Source organism: Rhinichthys klamathensis, unplaced genomic scaffold, assembly GCF_029890125.1.
Source record: "Rhinichthys klamathensis goyatoka isolate OS25496 unplaced genomic scaffold, OSU_Roscu_1.1 h1tg000035l_1, whole genome shotgun sequence".
Lineage (NCBI taxonomy): Eukaryota > Metazoa > Chordata > Actinopteri > Cypriniformes > Leuciscidae > Rhinichthys > Rhinichthys klamathensis.
Window position 1 is genome coordinate 55,501 of NW_026606583.1, and position 21,017 is coordinate 76,517.

General features: G+C 38.9%; 1 protein-coding gene across 1 annotated transcript; it reads right to left on the reverse strand.

Moving 5' to 3' along the window:
• Positions 1-9,086: 9,086 nt before the first annotated feature.
• On the reverse strand, positions 9,087-12,155 carry csf3a (colony stimulating factor 3 (granulocyte) a). Its single transcript, XM_056245770.1, has 5 exons — positions 12,074-12,155; positions 11,445-11,599; positions 10,692-10,799; positions 9,783-9,929; positions 9,087-9,474 (listed from the first exon to the last, which is right to left on the reverse strand). The coding sequence occupies exons 1-5, from the start codon at positions 12,153-12,155 to the stop codon at positions 9,241-9,243; spliced, it is 726 nt and encodes a 241-aa protein (XP_056101745.1). The 3' UTR covers positions 9,087-9,240.
• Positions 12,156-21,017: the final 8,862 nt, after the last annotated feature.

The following is a 21,017-nucleotide window of genomic DNA, read 5'->3' on the forward strand; positions in this document are numbered from 1 at the left end:
TGAATGGTTGAGAGGGTGTATAAAATAATTTTCCTACATGAATTGGCACCTCTGAGTCCAGACCTTAAGTCCATTGAAAGTCTTTGGGATGTGCTGGAGTAGACTTTACAGAGTGCTTGGCAATACACGATCTTGACCAAAACTGAATGCTCTTGATGGAAATAAATGTTTTGATGTTATTTCCATCGAAATGTGCATGCATTTTTGGTCAAGATCTTGTACACAATCTACTACATGCCTTCTGTCATCTGACTGATATTTTACCTTTTTTTAACCTTTTAATTCCATATAATATATTCTAAAACTGTACATAGTACATGTCTTTTGCTGTGAAATGTTTACTATTTTTATAAAGTAAACGTAAGAATAACTTACTTTTATTAATATTGCAAAAAGAACATTTACCGCCCTGAATCAAGTTAGGTTTACTTTTTTTTATTATTATTATTTTTTTTTTTATCATTGTTAAAATGTATCAAATGAGATACAGCAGACATTTAAGGAATGTTTATCTCTCGATCATCATTGTACAGCATTGCATTATATGACCCCCGCCCCCACCATAAAAACTACAGCGATTTGATTATAAAACTAAGCAATTAGATATCATCTTACTGAGAGATACCATTGGGAGATGTGACAACTGATATTGCATTTTATGCAACTGATTTACATTTGGATTACACTGATTTAAGCTATCAGAATTGTACTTTTTAACAGCAACAAATTTAGTTTTACTCAGTTCTTCCTAAAGTATGAACTCCATATTTTCCTATATCATCCTTTATGAACCATAATAGCCTAAAAAAACACATATTCAAACCTCTATTAAATATACATATATATATATATTGTCTAAAGGTTAAATAAACTTTTTTTCAAGATTTTTTTTGTTTCATTATTTCATGTCAGGCTTTTTAAAAAATGTTTTAATCTTGACACTTGTCATCATAAAATGTGGTTGCTCAACATTTGAGAGCAAGGCACAGCACAAAGACCAACCCAACAATGCCTATACCATCTAACCCTAACTAAGGCAAGCATGGGAATGTCAAGACCCAAATCCAGTTGATCTGAACTGACCCAGGCAGTTTAGACAAACCAAAAGATCCCTTAAAACAAAGAAAGATTAGTCAAGTCAAGTCACCTTCATTTATATAGCGCTTTTAACAATATGGACTGTTTCAAAGTAGCAGCTCTAGAATAATGTTATTGTCCAGCTAAAGTTAGTTTTGATCATTCACTTCCGTTGCAAAGATCATTAGTTATTAACTTAGGGGACCTTACACCTTACATTGACCTTACACAACACCGTTCTAACAGAAAACCCTTAACACGCTCCAGCCCGCTCATTCGCACAAATCCGTGTGAGTGTGGCTCGAGAACACAAACCTTGAAATAGGCTCCAAGGTGCAAGCCTTGAAGAATATATATATATATATATATATATATATATATTCTCCAAGGTGCAAGCCTTGAAGAATATATATATATATATATATATATATATATATATATATATATATATATATATCTACGCAAGCTTTAAAAACGCAAACCTGTGAAAACACTGACGGCATGCACATGCGTATTACATGTTTAGTCTGTAGGTATGCGCATTTGAATATACATGTGCGCAGGCGTGTAGTCTTTCTTTACATATCTGGCCTTAAAAATGTATAATAGGCCTACAGAATTATTTATCGCTTCCAAACTATTTTGACAACGTTTTATCTGTACAGCGGTAAAGGGAAGGGAAGGAGGCCTTCACATGAGAGACTAGTGACACTTCAGGACTGCGTTGTCATCGTGTCCAGGCGCAGGTCCTTCATATCATATCCAGATACGGCCTGGATCCGGCTGACTGCGGTATACCTCGGGATTAACAGAGAGACTAATATTAGCGTAGACGCCATCCTTCGAATGATGTAACAAGTACATCAGGATTTATGGAAAGTGTTCCCGGTTCCGGCTGACCTAATCTATGCAGCCTAACATTGAATTATAGAAGTTTATAATGTAGGTCAAAGAGATGTGTTTTTAGTCTAGATTTATGTATTCAAGAGACACTTTTGAGGTTTGTGAAAATTAGGGCTGATGAATATCATGGCTGAATGCTATACCATTTCAATTCAGTGGTTTAAGGAGGGGAACTTTATCTGTACTTCCATCTAATTTGTTTACAGTTCGGCTGTTAAGTGTTTTAGAATAGTTTTTAGTTCAAAAAGTCTTTCAATTATGTATGCACAGTCTTCTTTTGAGAACTTTGGGCATTTTCACTTGGTGTTAAATATTTTTGGTAACACTTTATTTTAATGGTCCCTTTTAAACATCCTGTTGACTATAAGTAACGTCAACTTACTCTAGCCCTAACCGCACCAGTCTACTAATACTCAACTGACACTCTAGAGAGTTAGTAGACATGTAAGTGTAACATCACTCAACAGAAGGTGTTAAAGGCACCATCATAATAAAGTTAAACCAAATTTTTAATTAGAGAACTGTGATGTGTGATATAACCAATAATGGATCCTAAATAATAATCCATTCATTAAGAACATTTTTAAATGTAGTGGGTATGACGTCATAGTGGATAAAGTGAGTAAACTCAATTTGTTGCGGGTCAGCAAAAAAAAAAAAAAGACCGAAACCATATGACTTGGAAATACAAGTGTAAAATCAAATGGAAAAGAATACTCATAAAACCTAAGAACTGGATAAAAATAGAACTTGTTACATAATATCCTGTATGTCAATAATGCCCTTTCGATGTCAAGGAATGCCCAGTGCCCACAGCGTCAGAACAGAATTTTCTTTCTCAGTAAAATCAGTCATTCTGTTTATTTGACTGGACTCTTATTTTAGATTTGTAAAATTACTTTTTTTTTTAAAGCTTTTATGAGTGTTGGCATTGGTGGAAATGGCTGAGATTCTCTGGGAAGACCCTAGTTGGGGAGTCGCTATACAAATAATTTTTGAATTATTTAATATTTTCCATATTTATTTATTTTAGTACAATGTCATCATAAAATGCTAATTATGTAATTCATGTTATCTTCATCACCCGTATTATTTTTTTCTCACACAGTAGGCCTTAGGACTCCTTTATAAGGAGATCATCATATTTGGCAGTCCCTGGTAAAATAGTTATGAAACCCTGAAAAAGGCTGTTTGTGCCGCTATACGCGTGGGTTGTTTTTCCCCCCATGTCTTTTAAATGTTCTATTATGAGATAGATAGCCAGTCAAATAAAGGCTTTTTATCAATTCCTAAGAAGAGTGCCTTGGATTTCCTTCCACTACATGTTATTGAATTCCCGATCCCAAAGAGCACCTTCATACACTTTTATTTGAACTCCTTGAGCACCCTGGACATTTTTTTCCTTTTAGTTATGAAACCTATTTCAGCTGAATGATATTATGTATTATAATGTACCTATATACCTATGCATATTTAAAAAAGCTTGAATACCTTTTCAGATGTAACTTTCTTTCTGAAAAAACTGGCAATTAAACTATCAAAATTTCACCAGCAAGTGTTATTGGCATAGAAAATTAGATTCCACTACAATTTTTACACACCACGCTTCTCTGCCTTTATGAAAAAGAAGTGTGCGTTATTGTATTAAATACTTCAAATCTTAAAAATGTTTTTTTTTTTTTTTTTACTGTGTTTTCAGGTAATATTAATTAAGTTAAAAAGACCACTTTAAGAGTACACTTTCATCAATTTCTTAACACACTGTAAACTTTTAAGAAGTCACTTTTGTCTTTGTGCTTTAAAGAAGTACACTGACATTAAAGTGTTGACTTGATTATAACTGTAACTATTACAATAACTAATATGTATACTAATTGTAATTATTATTATTAAATCTTCCTGTTGGAATTATATCTTCATCTTCGTCTGCCTTCCTGCAACCACCCGTGACAGTTTCAATATAAATCAAATTAAATTATACTTTTAGTTTACCATAAATTCTTGTCAGTACTTTCGGCAGAACACTAGCCATATTTCAAAGATAACAGAATTATGACATTACATATAAAGATGTACTTAAGTCCTACTTAAGTGGATCAAAAAAGCACTCTTAAGCTCAAGTAATTGCATTTAATATAAATTTAAACTATAGTAAAACTTTTTTTATCAATTGTAAATAAAATTGCAATTAAGTGTTCGATAACATTCCATTCAATTTGCAAGTATATTCTTTTAAAGTATATTATTTTCATAATCAGTGTAAATATTGTATGTAAATATGTATCAGTAAATATTGCGTTACTCTCTAAAAAAAGTAACTAATTGTGTTAGTTACTTTTTATGGAAAGTAATGCGTTATTTTAGTTTTGTGTTACTTTTTCTCATCTGGGCTGGGTTTGTTTGTTTGTTTGTTTGTTTGTTATATATATATATATATATATATATATATAAAGTTTTGGCAAATATAAAGGCCCTTTCACACCAAATTTGGTTGAATTGGATCATTGAAGGTCAGCAGCAAAGACATTGGTTAATAAAGTGATATTAAATACATTAGGTATATTTGCATTATTTGACATTTAATTATTGCAGGTTTGCATAAGATTCTGAGTTTGTATTTTATTATTTTATTTATTTTGGAATACTGAATCTGTTTTTTTGTGCTAGTGAGATGAGTAAATGCATGCTCACATTTAGTCTAGATTCGAACAGTGTTTCCCAACCCTGTTCCTGGAGGCACACCAACAGTGCACAATTTGAATGTCTCCCTTGTCTGACACACATATTTCTGGTCTTGGAATCTCTACTAACAAGCTGGGGCCTGTTTCAATAAGGAGGTTCAACCAATTCTGAGTTAAAACTTGAACTCTGAGTTGATTTACCCTGAGATGGGAAACTGAGTTTTCGGTTTCATAACAGCTGAATTGAGTTAGTTCTATCAATCTGAGTTGACTGAGTTAAGTGCGTGCAATATGACTATGAAAAGCCATGATCGATGGAGCTCCGAAATTACGATTCACCATGGCAACAGCACCAGACAAAAAGACGTCCACATACTTCAGAGTCAATACACAAGTATAATTCTTAATCACTGTTATATTATCAGGTGAAAACTGACAGAAAGATAAGTTATTGAACTAATACTAATTTTCATGGTATCCCACAGACAAAAAAAAGGCAAAAAAAAAAAAAAAGAACGTGGCAGCAACTAAAAATGAACAATACAATTCATAATTCAGTTAAATCTTTAAGCATAAAATGTTCATGGCTGTAGGCAACATGACTTTACAAACATTTGACATATTAAATACATATAATTCAGTGTCTATTTAAATGTGCAGCAGCTGTTTCCACATAATTAAATGTTCTCTAATCCAACCTGTTACATTTTTTAAATTAGGCTAATGAAATTAACATTTGACTTATACTGGGCCAACAGCAAAAAGACATAGGCTGGACCTGCACCTGAAGAGGAGATAGGCCTACACAATATTGAAAGAATATTAAAATCCAACAGGAAAAAGAATAACTGTTGCTTTTGTATTTGTAGAAAATAAAGATAACCAAATAAATTGTGAATAATTTGTGTGTATTTAACAGTGGTGGTGGTTACAGCATAGGCTATATATCTCGGACTATCCTTCCTGTTATCCTTACATTCCATACAAATGTGCAATGAATGAATGTACTGCACTGCAAAAAATGCTTTTCTAGCATTTTTGTCTTGTTGTTTCCAGTCAAAATATCTAAAGATTCTTAAATCAAGATGCGTTTACTAAAAGAAAAACTCTGGGTTTACATAAGAAAACCTGCTCCCGTTCACAGAGTAAGTTACCATGGTAACCAAGTATAAGTTACCTCTCTTTCAGAAACGGGCTTGACTTATGGTGCGTTCACGTGCTATGGTAATTACGGTATGGTAAATACCAAAAGCCGATTTTCTGCATTTATTGAAGGATTTTAGCTAGTTGTAAATGGTTTGATACACGCAAATGTTTTGTCACCTCACTTTTGGTAACAAAAGGAAACTACCAGAGTTAACTGTAGAGGTATTCTTTTGTTGAAGCCATCAGTCTGCATTATTTAACGTAATCTTAACATCAGTTTAACATCAGAATTCGGAATGAAAAACAACATTCCTCATGATTATGCAAAGAAGCTCCACCAATCAGTGAACTGCATCGAGCAAATTGCACGAAAAGTCTTCATACGCTCTTAGGGATAGTTCACCCAAAAATGAAAATTAAGTCATTAATTACTCACCCTCGTGTTGTTCCAACCCCATAAGACCTTCGTTTATCTTCGGAACACAAATGAAGATATTTTTTATTAAATTTGAGAGCTGGATCACTGCTACATAGGCTTCCTAAGGGAGTGAAACTTGACGGCCCAGAAAGTCATTGAAGAAAATGTTTAAATAGTCTAAGTGACTACAGTGGCTCAACTATGAGTTTATCAAGCGACGAGAATACTTTTTGTGCGGAAAAACAAACAAAAATAACGACTTTATTCAACTATTCCTTTTCTTCCTTGTGGGCCTGAGACGAGAGTTCAAGAGATTTCCAGAACGCATGCGTGAGAACTGAGAAGAGGACGTTCTTCTTCTACTACTTCTTGTTCAGTTCTCGCGCATGCGTCGTGGAAATCTCTTGAATTCTCGTCTCAGGCCCACAAGGAAGATAACGAATAAAGTCGTTATTTTTGTTGTTTTTCTCCGCACAAAAAGTATTCTCGTCGCTTGATAAACTTATAGTTGAGCCACTGTAGTCACATGGAATATTTAAACATTTTCTTCAATGACTTTCTGGGCTGTCAAGTTTCACTCCCTTGGGAAGCCTATGTAGCAGTAATCCAGCTCTCAAATTTAATTAAAAAAATCTTCATTTGTGTTCCGAAGATGAACGAAGGTCTTACGGGGTTGGAACAACATGAGGGTGAGTAATTAATGACTTAATTTTCATTTTTGGGTGAACTATCCCTTTAAATACTTCTAGGCCTTTATATGCATATTTTGCAGTAAACCTAAATTATATTGTTTATATATAATCAACAACTACAGTATGAATCGATCATGTCATTCACACTGCTTCATAGGATTGTAGTTCTATCCCTCATTACAGCGGTTAAGTGCACAGAATTGTACTGTTGTCTTTTCATCCCATTTTCAAATAGTATTGTGCTTCAAATCATTAAATTATTGATTCAATTAGGATTCACCTGGTAGCCGTTTGGTTTGGTTCATGGCTTATAACACTTTAACAAAGGCAGCTGAAAAAGATGGGAACTGTTGCACCCTGTACTCTTTATTTTCAGTAAATGCACACCTGAAGTAGTCCCAGCATTACAGTTCCATATCATTTCGCAAAATTGTTTTAGTTAATTCTATAGATCTGTGCAGCCAACCACGACAACAATGTGTTGCGTCATGGCCACATAACCACCTTGGTGTGTATTATCTGTGTATAACTGAATAGGTTGTTATCATTATGTTTAATTCATTGTCTTCTCTCTAAAGATGACAAAGTTACAGAAAAATACACAGAGAAAATATGTCCAACTGAAACATATTTTTTCTCTCTTTCTTTGTTATTTAGCATGACTTAAAACACAAACTTTTCAATATTGTTTTTTTTTTTTTTATTTTGATAAAATGTGAGACATCTTCAAATATTCCAAACATTTCATACACACATAATGGCAAAAATAAATACATGTATTCTTCACTTAAATAAATAAATAATAATATATAATTGAACCATACATAAAATAAAATGAAATCTCATTTATGGGTGCTTTTTATAAGTAAGAAAAACAAAGACAATAACATAATATCACATGAAATGAGTAATAAAAGCAGTAGGTAGTTCTCACAGAGATCAGGAGATCAATCCAATGACCATGATCTCATTTAGCAACTTATGAGACATGGTCATGTGCTCAATAAATAACCTTTGTATAGAAATATAATACTGAAAAGTATTTCACATATTGAGTTAAATTATATGTTGCTTTCTGAGGCAGATTGTGAAAAATACAGCAGTTTAAGGTAGCTATTAAATTGCTAAATAATAATATTATATTAATATTAATAATAATATTATATTAATAAATAATAATAATATTAATAAATAATAAATAAGATGTGAAGTGAAATACAAAATAAATAATAAATAATAATAAATGCACAAAATACTCAGAAAACTCATGGTGCAACATGAAAGTTTCCAGTGACGAATAAGTTACCTATCTACCTTGAAAGCAAAGATTGCTGAATGATGCAACAAAAACACACAGCCAATTAGGGGCCATTTACACGACACCTTTTTCAACTAAAAACGGCATTTTGGCTGTTCTTTCACACTACAACAGCATTTTGGGGGCCTGAAAACGCAACCTTTAAAAAACGGGAGTTTCAAAGTGCAAGTTTTTTTTAAAAACTTTATCGCCTACGTGTAAACTAAAAAAAAAAAGTGAATTTCTGAAAACGTTGATGTCATACGTATGTGAATTAGATGTTCAATCTATAGGCTTGTAACGTTTATTTACAAAGACGACTACTTATTTACCATCGCCAACTACTGGCCTGGCATGCATACTACAGGATTTTTTGTCGTTTTCGTGGATCTGTGTGTACGGGGATCGTTTTGACAATGCTGTCGTCTGTACGCGAAACTTTGCAAAAACTCAAAGGAAAAACTTTTCTGTTTTTAGTACATCGTCGTCGTGTAAATGTACCCTTAGAACATATCAGCTGTTTTTGTTTGTTTTGCTTGTCAATTGCTTGCATCGCAAAGTATACTTCAGTTTTTACACGTACATCAGGGTACAGTGCTGTGTGCGCCGCCTGATTGCGCAGGCTACTCTATAGAGTGCATAAGTCGGTTCATTTTCTCCATAGAGAAATTTATTTTTAACCTATAAGCCTTTTAAAACAGACAAACTGAACGCCTACTCCATTGAAGGACCCATGAAATTACGAAATCAAGTCTCGCTATCCTGTCAAAATACTTGATATATTCTGGTATATATGGCTTTATGGCTTATAATGCTTAAACTAAGATTTTCTTTTAAATTTCCTTATGGGAAAAATGTATGGAAAAAAAACCCCGGCACTACAAGGTTACAATTTTGATCTGTCACAGTTCTGTAGAGAAAGAGTGCCGACACTGGACAAAGACTAAACTTTCCAGTTCACCCTTGTCGTCACTAAGTGTTCACATTAAAACTGAAGTAAATTTTGTGCTTAATGGTCTAGACCACTCATACGCATGCTGCATTTACGCAGAGCTGCACAGTGTTAGTATTCTCTGAGCTGGACTTATCGGAGGTCAGACTGAGGATACTACGGAGGACGTCACTACTGAAGTCCTGAAGCTGTTGCAGAGTGAGGTGGGCTGCCACCTCAGTCATGTATTCACTTGTCAGGTGTTTGTCCAGATCATGATGCTTGTCTGATGCCTGCTTGGACTGGTCAAATCCCGCCTGTTTCTGCAACTGTGAAAATACATAAATACATGAAGCATTGCCATCTTATTACGACTTTTCACAAGATCAGGTTGACTTTCCGTTTTTAAATTACTTTAGATTAAACACACTACTTGGTTGCTATCTTAAGAGCTGTCTGCAATATGATTCCAGACATGATTTAAATTTAGCAGTGCTTGAAAGTAAGTTTCTAAATCAAGCCATGACTAACACTCGTGCAATTCAGGAACTGAGACTGCAAAATAGTAGTACAAAACAATCATATAAATTTCCTCTGTGGGTTAACAGAAGAACAGTCACCAAGTCTAATTCCATACCTTTTTGATTAGAAGCAGAAGGTCTCGAATTTCAGCCTGAAGATCGTTCACATTGCCTGTCTGGTTCAGCATGGTTGATTTGCTGATCTCTTTCAAGAGATTCAGATGTAGTTGTAGTCCCTTCACTATGTGAGCAAAGCAGGTTTCCTGTGAGAATAAAGGAGAGATCTCACAATTTATTTGCTGAGCTTTCAATCCTGTTATATTTGTCTTTAAATTGTGTTCCTCTGAAAATCTGCCATCATGAAGTCCATACAAGAAGCCTAATAATTATTCTCCAACTATTGTACAATACAACTACATGGAAAACAAAAAAGTAAAACAGGATTTTTTGAAGTAGAAACACTGAAATAGTATTCTTGTAAAACGTACTTCAATAATCTTTGTTTAATTATTGTTATTATTATTATTAAAAAAGTCGAATTGCTTAGAAAAGGAAAATCACAGTCGGATGCTCCAGAAACTGAATACCTTATTCAGAGAGGCACAGATAATGGCTTCAAAACAAAATAACGAATTCTACCAAATAACTAGAAAAGAATTCGGCAGACACAGTCACTCCTTGTGTTTGCTGTATAACAGCTGAGCCAGGGGATAGAACGATATTACACATAAACCTCTAAAATCACTATGCAATAATGTGTATGAATGTGAATGAGTGTAAACGAAATGACCACAGCCAGATCGCAAATCAAATAGCCTCGTTGCCATCTTGGTGTGTCTCTCAGAAATCAAGAGTAGGCCTAATATCATTCATGTCTGAGGCACAAATGGTGCAGGGTTACAGTACAGTGTTAGGGATTTGCTTAGCCTTAGCTAAGTATGATGAAGAGCAACAGACATGCTTGACTTGGCAAATGGCATTCATCAATGTAAAAAATGGAAAAATGGAAAAAAAATGAAACTCACCAGACTGAAGTTACTAGAGATGTTCTGGAGAACCGGGGCAGAGGGTATCATTTGTGTCTTTAAGAACTGCAGCTGCAGCCTAGTTGAGTTGTCGCCCAAAGTCAGACTCTGAGAGAAAAGAAAAGCATTTGACGTGTTTAAACACGACAGGACAAAATTTCTTGTTCTTGTGTCAATACACCATGGATTCGTACTCTAAAACCTCACAGGCATGCCAGAGCAAAATAGATTTGCATACAGAGGCCCCAAAAACTATTTGGACGTGTTATGCTTGTCAGACAATGTCTAACACAGTCCACAGTTAATGCGAAACTACACTGATGGTTACTCTAGGAAACTCTGCTGGGAAACTCCATATTTTCAATAAAAACACTGTTTGGTGAGATGCCAGTCGGATTTAAATGTTACCCAATTTTCCAAACGCGTCCAACAAATTTCTACTTGTAGAGTTATATAGCTATTTGCAGTTCAGTTCATTTCTTAATCCAGGGCACAATGTGTTCAACTCTTCAATTGGCCAGATCTTTGGCCACTAGACTATCCTATTCCTAACCACAAGCCAATGCACATGTAATTTTAAAAAAGCATATGGGTTAAACAGCAAGCATGTTACCAAATATTCAAGTTCAGAGGGACCAAATGAAAACGTTTAAGAATCAATCAGTGAAAACCCCATATTGATTGACTACTCTTCTTAGTATGGAGGACGTTATGCCCCTCAATGGGTTACAGCCCTGAAACAGATGTGCTTACCTTGCTGTTTATCCAGGCCGTGTGCACTGTAGGAATATCTTTAAGAATTATGCTGATTAAACTGTGTGCCTGTTCAATAGTTTCCTTGTCCATAATGTCCAGTTTTTGAGAGACAGGGGCAGATCCCACGATTCCTACTAACGTGAATAACAGAGCTACAGGAGGAGAGAGAGAGAGAGAGAGAGAGAGAGAGAGAGAGAGAGAGAGAGAGAGAGAGAGAGAGAGAGAGAGAGAGAGAGAGAGAGAGAGAGAGAGAGAGAGAGAGAGAGAGAGAGAGAGAGAGAGAGAGAGAGAGAGAGAGAGAGAGAGAGAGAGAGAGAGAGAGACGCAATTAGAAGTGCGTAACTGTGACGCAGATCTCACATTCATGGCTCAAACACTCACATATGCTTCAGTCATTACTGGACATCATGATTTCACATAAATGCACCTGATTTAATTAACTGGTACTGTAGTTACATTACTTATTTCCAAACAATTATTCATTTATATTTTTTAATACATCAATCTTATAAACCTATTAAAGTGGTATAAATAGTATAGCATATGAAAATATTATTGAAAACAGTATATTAAACAAAATTCTTTAGAATCATAATTTCATATAATTCAAAAATGAAAAGGCTTACCCTGGAAGTTCATTATAACAACAGCAATGAAAAAGAAAATGTACAAAGTCTTCAGACTCCAGCAGTAACAAAGCCCCATCATGTTCAGAATTTATATATCCTGCAGGGGAAATTCCTCTTTTTTTTTTTACACTGACGTAGTGCAGACCAATTATGGGTCAAAGCATACTTAAGGTTATTGATGACTATGCATTAGTAAATCATACCAAACATTATATAATACTTGAGAGACCAGTAGTTCATGTACATATGAGTATATACATAAATATAATAAAAAAGTTCCAAGTCATTTATTACTAACTAAATGAACAATGTCATTTTTAAATGTTATTAATGATAGTTATGATACAACGTATTATGTAGCTAAATGCTAGACAGTTTTATTTTGCTATAGTCACTTTTTACTACATTCACTTGATAAAATAAAACATCATGAACAGATAACAATACAAAATCTGAGATTAATAAAGCATAATTTGGATAGTAAATGAAACTTATTTTTAAGATTATTAAGATAGTTTGCTCAGAGTTTTTTTTTTATTTTTTTTTTATTTTACCACAAGTCTGTATGTAAAATATGATTGAATGTTTTTTCTTAGATTTTTGAGGGACAGTCATCATCAGCCAATGTGTTAAGAGAAATAAATAAAAACAGCTATTGTATGTGTAATAGCACAAGACATTTACATAGAGGCCATCTCACCCCAAGGGTCTAATTTTACCTTTTGACTTCAAAATAATAATAAAAATTACTTCACAAATCTAAAAACATGAATGTGTCAACAAATCCCTCAATAACAGATAGTCAAAAAAAGCATTTGATATTCATTATAATATGTCACAAATCACTATTTTTCAGAGAACAAAATTAGATAAATCAATCAAACAGGTTTTCATGACTAAATCTCACAAATGTTGATATTCAGATGAAATGCCAAAGTTAATAAGAGCATGAGTTAATAAGTTAATGAGTTTTTGCGCCATCTATGGTCAAGAGAAAATATACTATATATTATATTATATTATATTATATTATATTATATTATATTATATTATATTATATTATATTATGATGTAATCCCATCTTTAACTTTCATACAGCATGGGTGTATTCAAAGTCTGTGTGACCCAAAACATCTCTTGATGTCAGTATTGCACTCTTTCTTTCCCATGGATTACACAAGACAGTGTATTTTTGAACCATTGAATTATCATCTTTCACTCCCAAGCAGAATTAGAAACAGTGATGAGACAGATACACTCAAATATATCAGTATTGCTTTATAAGGTCATGTACTATGGGTTAAATGAATGCACCCCTGAAATTCCATGTTGCACTAACCTCAACTTCGGCCAACCAGTTATGACGTACAATGGGATTTTCACTACTGATTCGATACGTTTGTGTACATTTGCAATGGACTATGAGCTAATATATTACGTAAACAATTCTTTCCCAGTGCACACTGAAAAAAAAGTGTCTGCTAAATGATTGCATGTAAATGAATCCAAATTCAATCTGTCACAATCAGTTCAAATTATTATTTTAAATAATAGTCCTCAAGATTACATGAAGTGTAGATTATTGCTGAACTAATTATATATTATGTTAATTGTTAGAATGATGTCAGTTCAGAGGTGAGAAAAACATGTAAACAAATATTTTAACTATTAGATAGATAGATAGATAGATAGATAGATAGATAGATAGATAGATAGATAGATAGATAGATAGATAGATAGATAGATAGATTTAATCACTAATTTCCTACTCTGTCATGATGACACTAACCACATGGTAGAAATGCATGGTGTTGTGTAATCTCACAGGCAGAGTTTCCATTAAAGGAAGCAGAGGGGAAGAGATAGTGTCAACGAGATGAGGGGAAAGGGGAAGAAAGGTTTCTATGGAAACAATCAGTATTATGTGTAAGACATAAGCAAAATAAATGTGACTCCACCATCACATCATGTAAATCAACAGTGTTAAATCTCCAATTTTGTCAGAAAAAGATTTGTCTGTTTTCATTGTGAGAGTTGGAGAGAAACGGAAACACACAGACAGCTTCACAGTGACAGAGAAAAGGGAAGATGGGTTATTGCTAAATTCTCTGTGTTCGCACGAAATCCTCCATTAGCATGAACTCGCTCAGAGACAGACAGAACACATACTCACTCTTGATTAAAAGTGTTGCTACAATTACAAATTATGATGGCACGGCATTCAGATAATGAATCCTTGCTCTTTATAATTTTTTTAACAAGGTTGCTGCTGGAAGAGGTGTTAGTGAGGCCAGCAGGGGGTGCTCAACCTGTGGTCTCTCTGGGTCCTAATGCCACAGATTGTATAGTGACAGGGACACTATACTGTAACAGGCACCGCCTTGTGAATGAGATGTTATACAGAGGTTAAACCTCTCTGTGGTCATGACACTTCCTTTAAAAGAGTAGGGGTTTAACTCTTTTGTCCTGGCCATATTCTCTCCATTGGCCCTTATCAATCATGGCCTCCAAATATTAGATTTTCGAAGTGTGGATCCGTGCTTCTCAATATCCCTCCTCGTTTCCTCGCTCCTCCGTCTTCCATCCTATGACCCGGAAATCGATCGAGCTCAGGCATCTTGAAGGACATCTCAATTCTCTAATTGCACCATGAGGAGGCAAGGATCGAGGAGTGAGGAAGCTTCCTGAGGAGTTATGAGTGAGGATACACAGGTGTATCCTTTGTGGAAGTGTTTTAAAGGGGTGGTTGATTATGATTTCACTTTTCTGTTTGATAAACAACATCTGCAAAGTTACAACGCTCAAAGTTCAAAGCAAAGGAAGATATTTGCTTTTAAAGATTTTTTTTTTAAGGACTACAACAAACAGCTGGTAGGGACTACATGACATCCCTCCCGGATTAGTGACATCACTAACCCTAAAATTTACATTAACCCCGCTCCCGGGAACACGCAGTCCATGTTGAGAAGAGGAAGAGTTGCTGTAGTAGAGTCTGCTCAAGCTGTCGCATCTGTCTTTTCACATGCAATACAGTACGTAACACAAATGTAACAGCATGTCACTCTGTAGGCATCTTACTACAGTTCCCACAAGAGCGATTTTATAGATTATCATGACACAATATGCTAATTGAAGATAGTTAACTCCACATCAGCAACATAAATTCATCAACTAACCATTCAGAAACATCCAGTTGCATTCTACTTTTGATGTTGTCATTCCTTCAGCTGCTAACACACACACACATGCTCTTGATGCTCCGCCCTTTGTGCCGGTGTTTTGAAATATTTGAATATTCGGTGTCTGAGATTTTCGGTGACACTGGGCGAAGCTTACATGAAGAGAGTTTCCCGTTTTGTGTTAAAGCACCACTGAAAAATATTAGTGCACGTTCCTCGGCTTACAGGGAATTAGCCTGTGTGTTCCTTTTCAAAAGCTACAATCGATGCTGCGCTGCTTAGCGCATTGGGAAAATCTTTAATCAAGACCTGCTGTGAATATAATGTGAAAACATGTTGATGGAATCGACCCGGAGGTAATATAGCCTCCGTCGGTGAAGTCATCGGCGCGCACCCGCGACACGAGGCAATAATTAGATGAGCCACAGGTGCATCGTCAGGTCTTTTGTCTTCAGAGACCTCTCTGTGTTTGGTGTGCAAGCATCTATTTTCTCTCTGTCTACTACAGATCTTGGTTATTTCATTTTTACAACTGGCAGTGTGCAGATTTTTTTCTCTTTCTCATCTCTGAACTATCTAACAAAAGAGTTTAAAAGTCAAAAAGAGAAATGAGTCAGCAACAGAGTAAGCACTGTGTCCCTCCATGTTCTCGTCCTATGTCAGAACTGGATACACAAGCTTACTGCTTTGTGTGTTTGGGGGAGGAGCATGCGATCGCTGCATTGGAGTCAGGTGAGTGCGAGCATTGTGAACTGTTCACAGTTAAAATGCTTCGTGCTCGTCTTGGCTACTTTCAGTCCGCACCCGCATTATCATTGTGGGGCTCCGGAACAGATTTGGCTGACAAGCAAGAGAAGGGTCTGTCCCTTTCGCTTGCTCGCTCACCAGATCCACAAGTTCCCCCTCGCGTGATCCCAAAGCGCACCCCGGTGCTTCTTCGGCTCACGCAGGGGACGATGATGAATCTCTTGGGTCTACAGACTTCGAGCAGCCAACCTCTGAGCGTTCCTCACACAACGATAAATCCGTAGAGGAATTACTCGAGGTGGTTACTTGTGTGGTGGCCAGATTACAGCTTGACTGGCCTCGTGAACAAGAGACCCCCAAACACAGTAAGCTTGAGGATAGGTTTCTGTCCAGTGGCAGGGGGGAGGGACCACAACATCAGTCTCTCCCCTTCTTCGAGGACCTCCATGATGAGATATCGAAGTCATGGAGAAAACAATATACCTCTCGTGTTTTTGTTCCCTCGACGTCGACCTTTTCGACTATCTTGAGTTCAAAGGCGCGGGGGTATGCGGAGATGCCTCAGGTTGAAGAGACGCTCGCGAGCTATCTCTCGCTTGGGTCTTCGCTCAAGAGACCTACCCTCCCCTCAAAGCCGTGCAGAACAACATCGGCGCTTGACGCTTGTGGGTAAAGCTTATCAAGCTGCAGGTCAGGACCTCTTGAAGGACTTGAGTGCAGGCACTACGATAGATGAGTAAGCGTTTTCTGAACTGCGCCGAGCCACGGACCTTTCTCTCTGTGCCACTAAACAAATGGCCCATGCCATCGGCCGTTCTATGTCTGCTTTGGTTAGCATGGAGAGGCATCTGTGGCTCAACCTCACGGGGATAAAAGATACGGGCCGTGCCTTTCTTCTGGACTCCCCAGTTTCTCCCTCTGGCCTGTTTGGCGACTCGGTCAACGCAGTAGTCACCAGGTTCAGAGAGGTTAAGAAACATGAGGAAGGTTCAGTTCCTTCCTCGACGCACTCAAGGGTAGGGGCCATTGGCCACCTAACCTCTCCCCGGTCCTTCAAGAGCTAGGGAGGTTAAGAAGCAGAGTGTGGTGAGTCGCGCTCCCCCTCGTAAGGATGGGGGACCGGCTCGCTGCACTCAGCAGCCTTCCCAGGCCAGACCTCAGGACTATTATAAATAAAAAGAAGAAGTCCTGATGGTCTGGCGCCCAGTCTGGTAGGGGGAGCCCCCCGCGGGACGGGGCGCGTATTATATCTGACCACCCCTCCTCATTACCCCCATGAAACCTTTCCATCCCCGCCACCTCTGGTGCTTCGGGGGGCAGCGGTTTCCAGAAAAATGTTAGATGTTCCGTTGCTTCCTGCTTTCACCCAGGACAAAAGGAAGTGTTAAAGTTGATACCACTATCAGAAAGTCTGGCAGCGTGGAAACTTCTGCCATTAAGCACAGTACAAATAGGATACAGAATCCAATTTATTCATCATCCTCCGCGTTTCAATGGCGTGGTCTCCACTTCCGTGAGACAGGAGCTGATGCATGTACTGTCACAAGAGCCACAACCTCCTCTGAGCAAGTAGGCCATAGAACATGTTCCTCTTCCAGAGAGGGAGTCGGGCTATTACAGCAGATACTTCCTGGTTCCCAAGAAGGACGGGGGGTTGCACCCAATCTTAGATCTTCGAGGCTTAAACCGTACAGTCAAAGCACTCAAGTTCAAGCTGTTAACCGTCAAGACGGTCGTGTCGCAAATTCAACATCACGATTGGTTCATCACGATCGATCTGAAGGACACATATTTTCACATACAAATATTGCCACAACACAGGAAGTTCCTGAGGTTCGCTTACGGGGGCGAAGCATACCAATTTTGGGTTCTTCCATTCGGCCTAGCCTTGTCACCCCGTACCTACACAAAATGCATGGATGCAGCACTGCCTCCATTAAGACTCCAGGGCATTCGCATTTTGAATTATATAGACGACTGGCTAATACTAGCACAATCGCAAAAGATGGAGCTTCAACACAGAGACATCATGTTAGCTCATCTAGTTTCTCTAGGGTTGAGACTCAACACCAAGAAAAGTGTTCTTTCTTCTGCCCAGAGAACGACTTATCTCGGGATCGTTTGGGATTCAATCACGATGCCGGCACAATTTGTCTCCCGCTGGAATCGAGACCATTCAGCTAACCATGAGCAAAGTCAGGCTAAGTCAAGATCGCACTGTTCGTCAGTACCAAAAAATGTTAGGTTTCATGGCCTCAGCATCCACGGTAATTCTTTTGGGGCTGTTGCACATGAGACCGTTTCAGTTGTGACTAAAAGCCAGGGGATTTCATCCAAGGACCACTCCTAAAAGGCAAATAAAAGTGACGAGCCCAGGGCTGCGTACACTATCTCTGTGGCTCAGACCCAGGTTCCTCGCCTTGGTTCCCACTCTAGGAGCGCCTTTCTGTCGCAGATTGCTAACGACAGACGCCTCCCTGATGGGCTGGGGAGCGGTCTTAAGTGGTCGTTCAGCTCAAGGGGAATGGGAGGGTCATCAGCTCGATTGGCACATCAACTGCCTCGAGTTGATGGCTGTATTTCTGGCCCTGAAATACTTTCTCCCCCAGTTGAGAGGCTGTCATGTCCTAGTGCGGGTGGACAACACAGCGGCAGTCTCTTACATAAATCATCAGGGAGGTCTGCGCTCACGCAATCTGAACAGAATAGCAAGGCAGATTTTTCTCTGGGCCCAGGAAAAGTTCCTGTCACTCAGGGCAGTTTACATTGCGGGGTATCTGAATGTGGGAGCGGATTTACTGTCCAGACAGAAACTACAGATGGGGGAATGAAAACTCCACCCAGAAGTAGTCAAACAGATCTGGACCAGATTTTACGAAGCGGATTTTTTCTTCGCCTCCCAACAGACAGCGCAATGTCCCCTCTACTTCTCTCTGAGTCACCCAGCCCCCCTGGGTCAGGACGCGATGGCACACACATGGCCCAACATGCGCCTGTATGCATTTCCTCCAGTATCTCTGCTCCCGGGAGTTCTGGCCAGAGTTTGCCAGCAAGGGTCTTGCATCTTACTGATAGCGCCGTGTTGGCTGAACAGAGTATGGTTCTCGGAGATAATATCTCTCCTCGAAGGCTCGCCATGGGTGATTCCATAGAGGAGGGACCTTCTGTCCCAGGCGGAGGGCACGATATTCCATCCCAGGCCCAACCTGTGGAACCTTCATGTTTGGCCCCTGATGGGTACCAACTGAGGGACACTGGGCTTTCGCGTGCCATTATTGAGACCATTCTAAGTGCTAGGGCCTGCTCCACTAGAAAGAGTTATGCCAACAAATGGGGTGTCTTTGAAAGGTGGTGTGTCATACATAATGCAGATCCGGTCAACTGCCAGATTGCTTCGGTTCTGGACTTCCTGCAGGGAAAATTATCAACAGGCATATGCCCCACCACTCTCAAGGTTTATGTGGCTGCTCTTTCGGCTTGTCACGCCTTGGTTGACAGGGTGCCACTCGGGAGACATCCTCTGCTCGCTCGCTTCATTCGTGGGGCCAGACAACCGAGGCCTCCCGTAAGAATCAAGATCCCTTTGTGGGACTTAGCTATAGTCCTCGAGGGTCTGGTTGAGACCCCCTTTGAACCTCTAGAGTCAGCGTCTGACAAACTTCTGACCCTAAAGATGTTTTTTCTTGGCTATAACCTCTCTAAAAAGAATCAGGGACATGCAGGCTCTGTTAATATCGCCATCCTGCTTAGACTTGCATCCTCATCCTGATTACCTGCCTAAGGTACCTTTCTCGGCTGTACATCCGGTCACTCTTGAGGCCTTCTGTCTTCTGCCCTCCGCCATTCACAATGTCGCAGCAGGAGAGATCTCACAGACTGTGTCCAGTCTGTGCTCTTCAGACTTATGTCCACCCCACCAGCCATTGCCGTAAGTCAGAGCAACTGTTCGTTTGTTATGGGGGCAGCAACAGGGGTGCTGCCACCACCAAACAGAGCATGTCACATTGGGTCAGGGATGCTATTGCTCTTGCTTATGAGGCGCGCGGCCAAGCTTCGCCAACGGGTCTAAGGGCTCACTCCACCAGAGGGGTTGCCTCCTCTGCTGCCTTGGCAAGAGGTGCCCCCTTGCAATTTGTTTGTGATGCGGCAGGCTGGTCCTCTCCGCACACATTCATAAGATTTTATAGCTTGGATGTTCATGCCACTCCGGGCTCTCACCTCCTTGAGTCGACATCACAAACTAATGCTTTCTTGCATTCTTGTGAGCACACCTACACAACCGTAAGGAGTCCAGACACCTTCAAGCACGGTGGCGTGGGCATTCTCGTTCCCAATGGGCTAAGCAGCGCAGCATCAATTGTAGCTTTTGAAAGGGAACGTTTCGGGTTACTTGACTGTAACCCTGTTCCCCGAAAATGAACGAGATGCTGCGCTGCATTGCCGTGCTGCTGATGTTCCAGGACTGCTCTTCAGACAAAATATCCTGACGATGCACCTGTGGCTCATCTAATTATAGCCTCGTGTCGCGGGTGCGCACCGATGACGTTACCGACCGAGGCTATATTACCTCCGGGTCGATTCCATCGACGTGTTTACACACTATATTCACAGCAGGTCACGATTAAAGACGTTCCTAATGTGCTAAGCAGCGCAGCATCTCGTTCCGCTTTTTCAGGGAACAGGGTTACAGTTAAGTAACCCGGAACATTTTCACACCTAAATGGTAAAAATGGTAAATGGACTGCATTTATGTAGCGCTTTCACAGACCCAATGGCCACCAAAGCGCTTTACATTTGCCTCACATTCATCCATTCACCCACCGACGGAGGTGTCAGCCATGCAAGGCGCCATCCAGCTCGTCGGGAGCAGCTGGGGTTAGGTGTCTTGCCTCGATGGACACCTCGACACTTGGTCAGGTGGAACCGGGGATTGAACCACCAACCTTTCGGTTCGCAGACAACCTACATGAACCACTGAGCCACTGCCGCCCCTAGTTCGTTTGAACCCTCCAAAC

Bases quoted from the DNA above. Each gene is read 5' to 3' on its own strand.
- csf3a (XM_056245770.1), bottom strand. From the start codon at position 12,155: ATGATGGGGCTTTGTTACTGCTGGAGTCTGAAGACTTTGTACATTTTC. The intron at 11,600-12,073 runs GTAAGCCTTTTC...CTCCTCCTGTAG, and splicing joins TGTTATAATGAACTTCCAGG to CTCTGTTATTCACGTTAGTA. The intron at 10,800-11,444 runs GTAAGCACATCT...CTTTTCTCTCAG, and splicing joins CGGCCTGGATAAACAGCAAG to AGTCTGACTTTGGGCGACAA.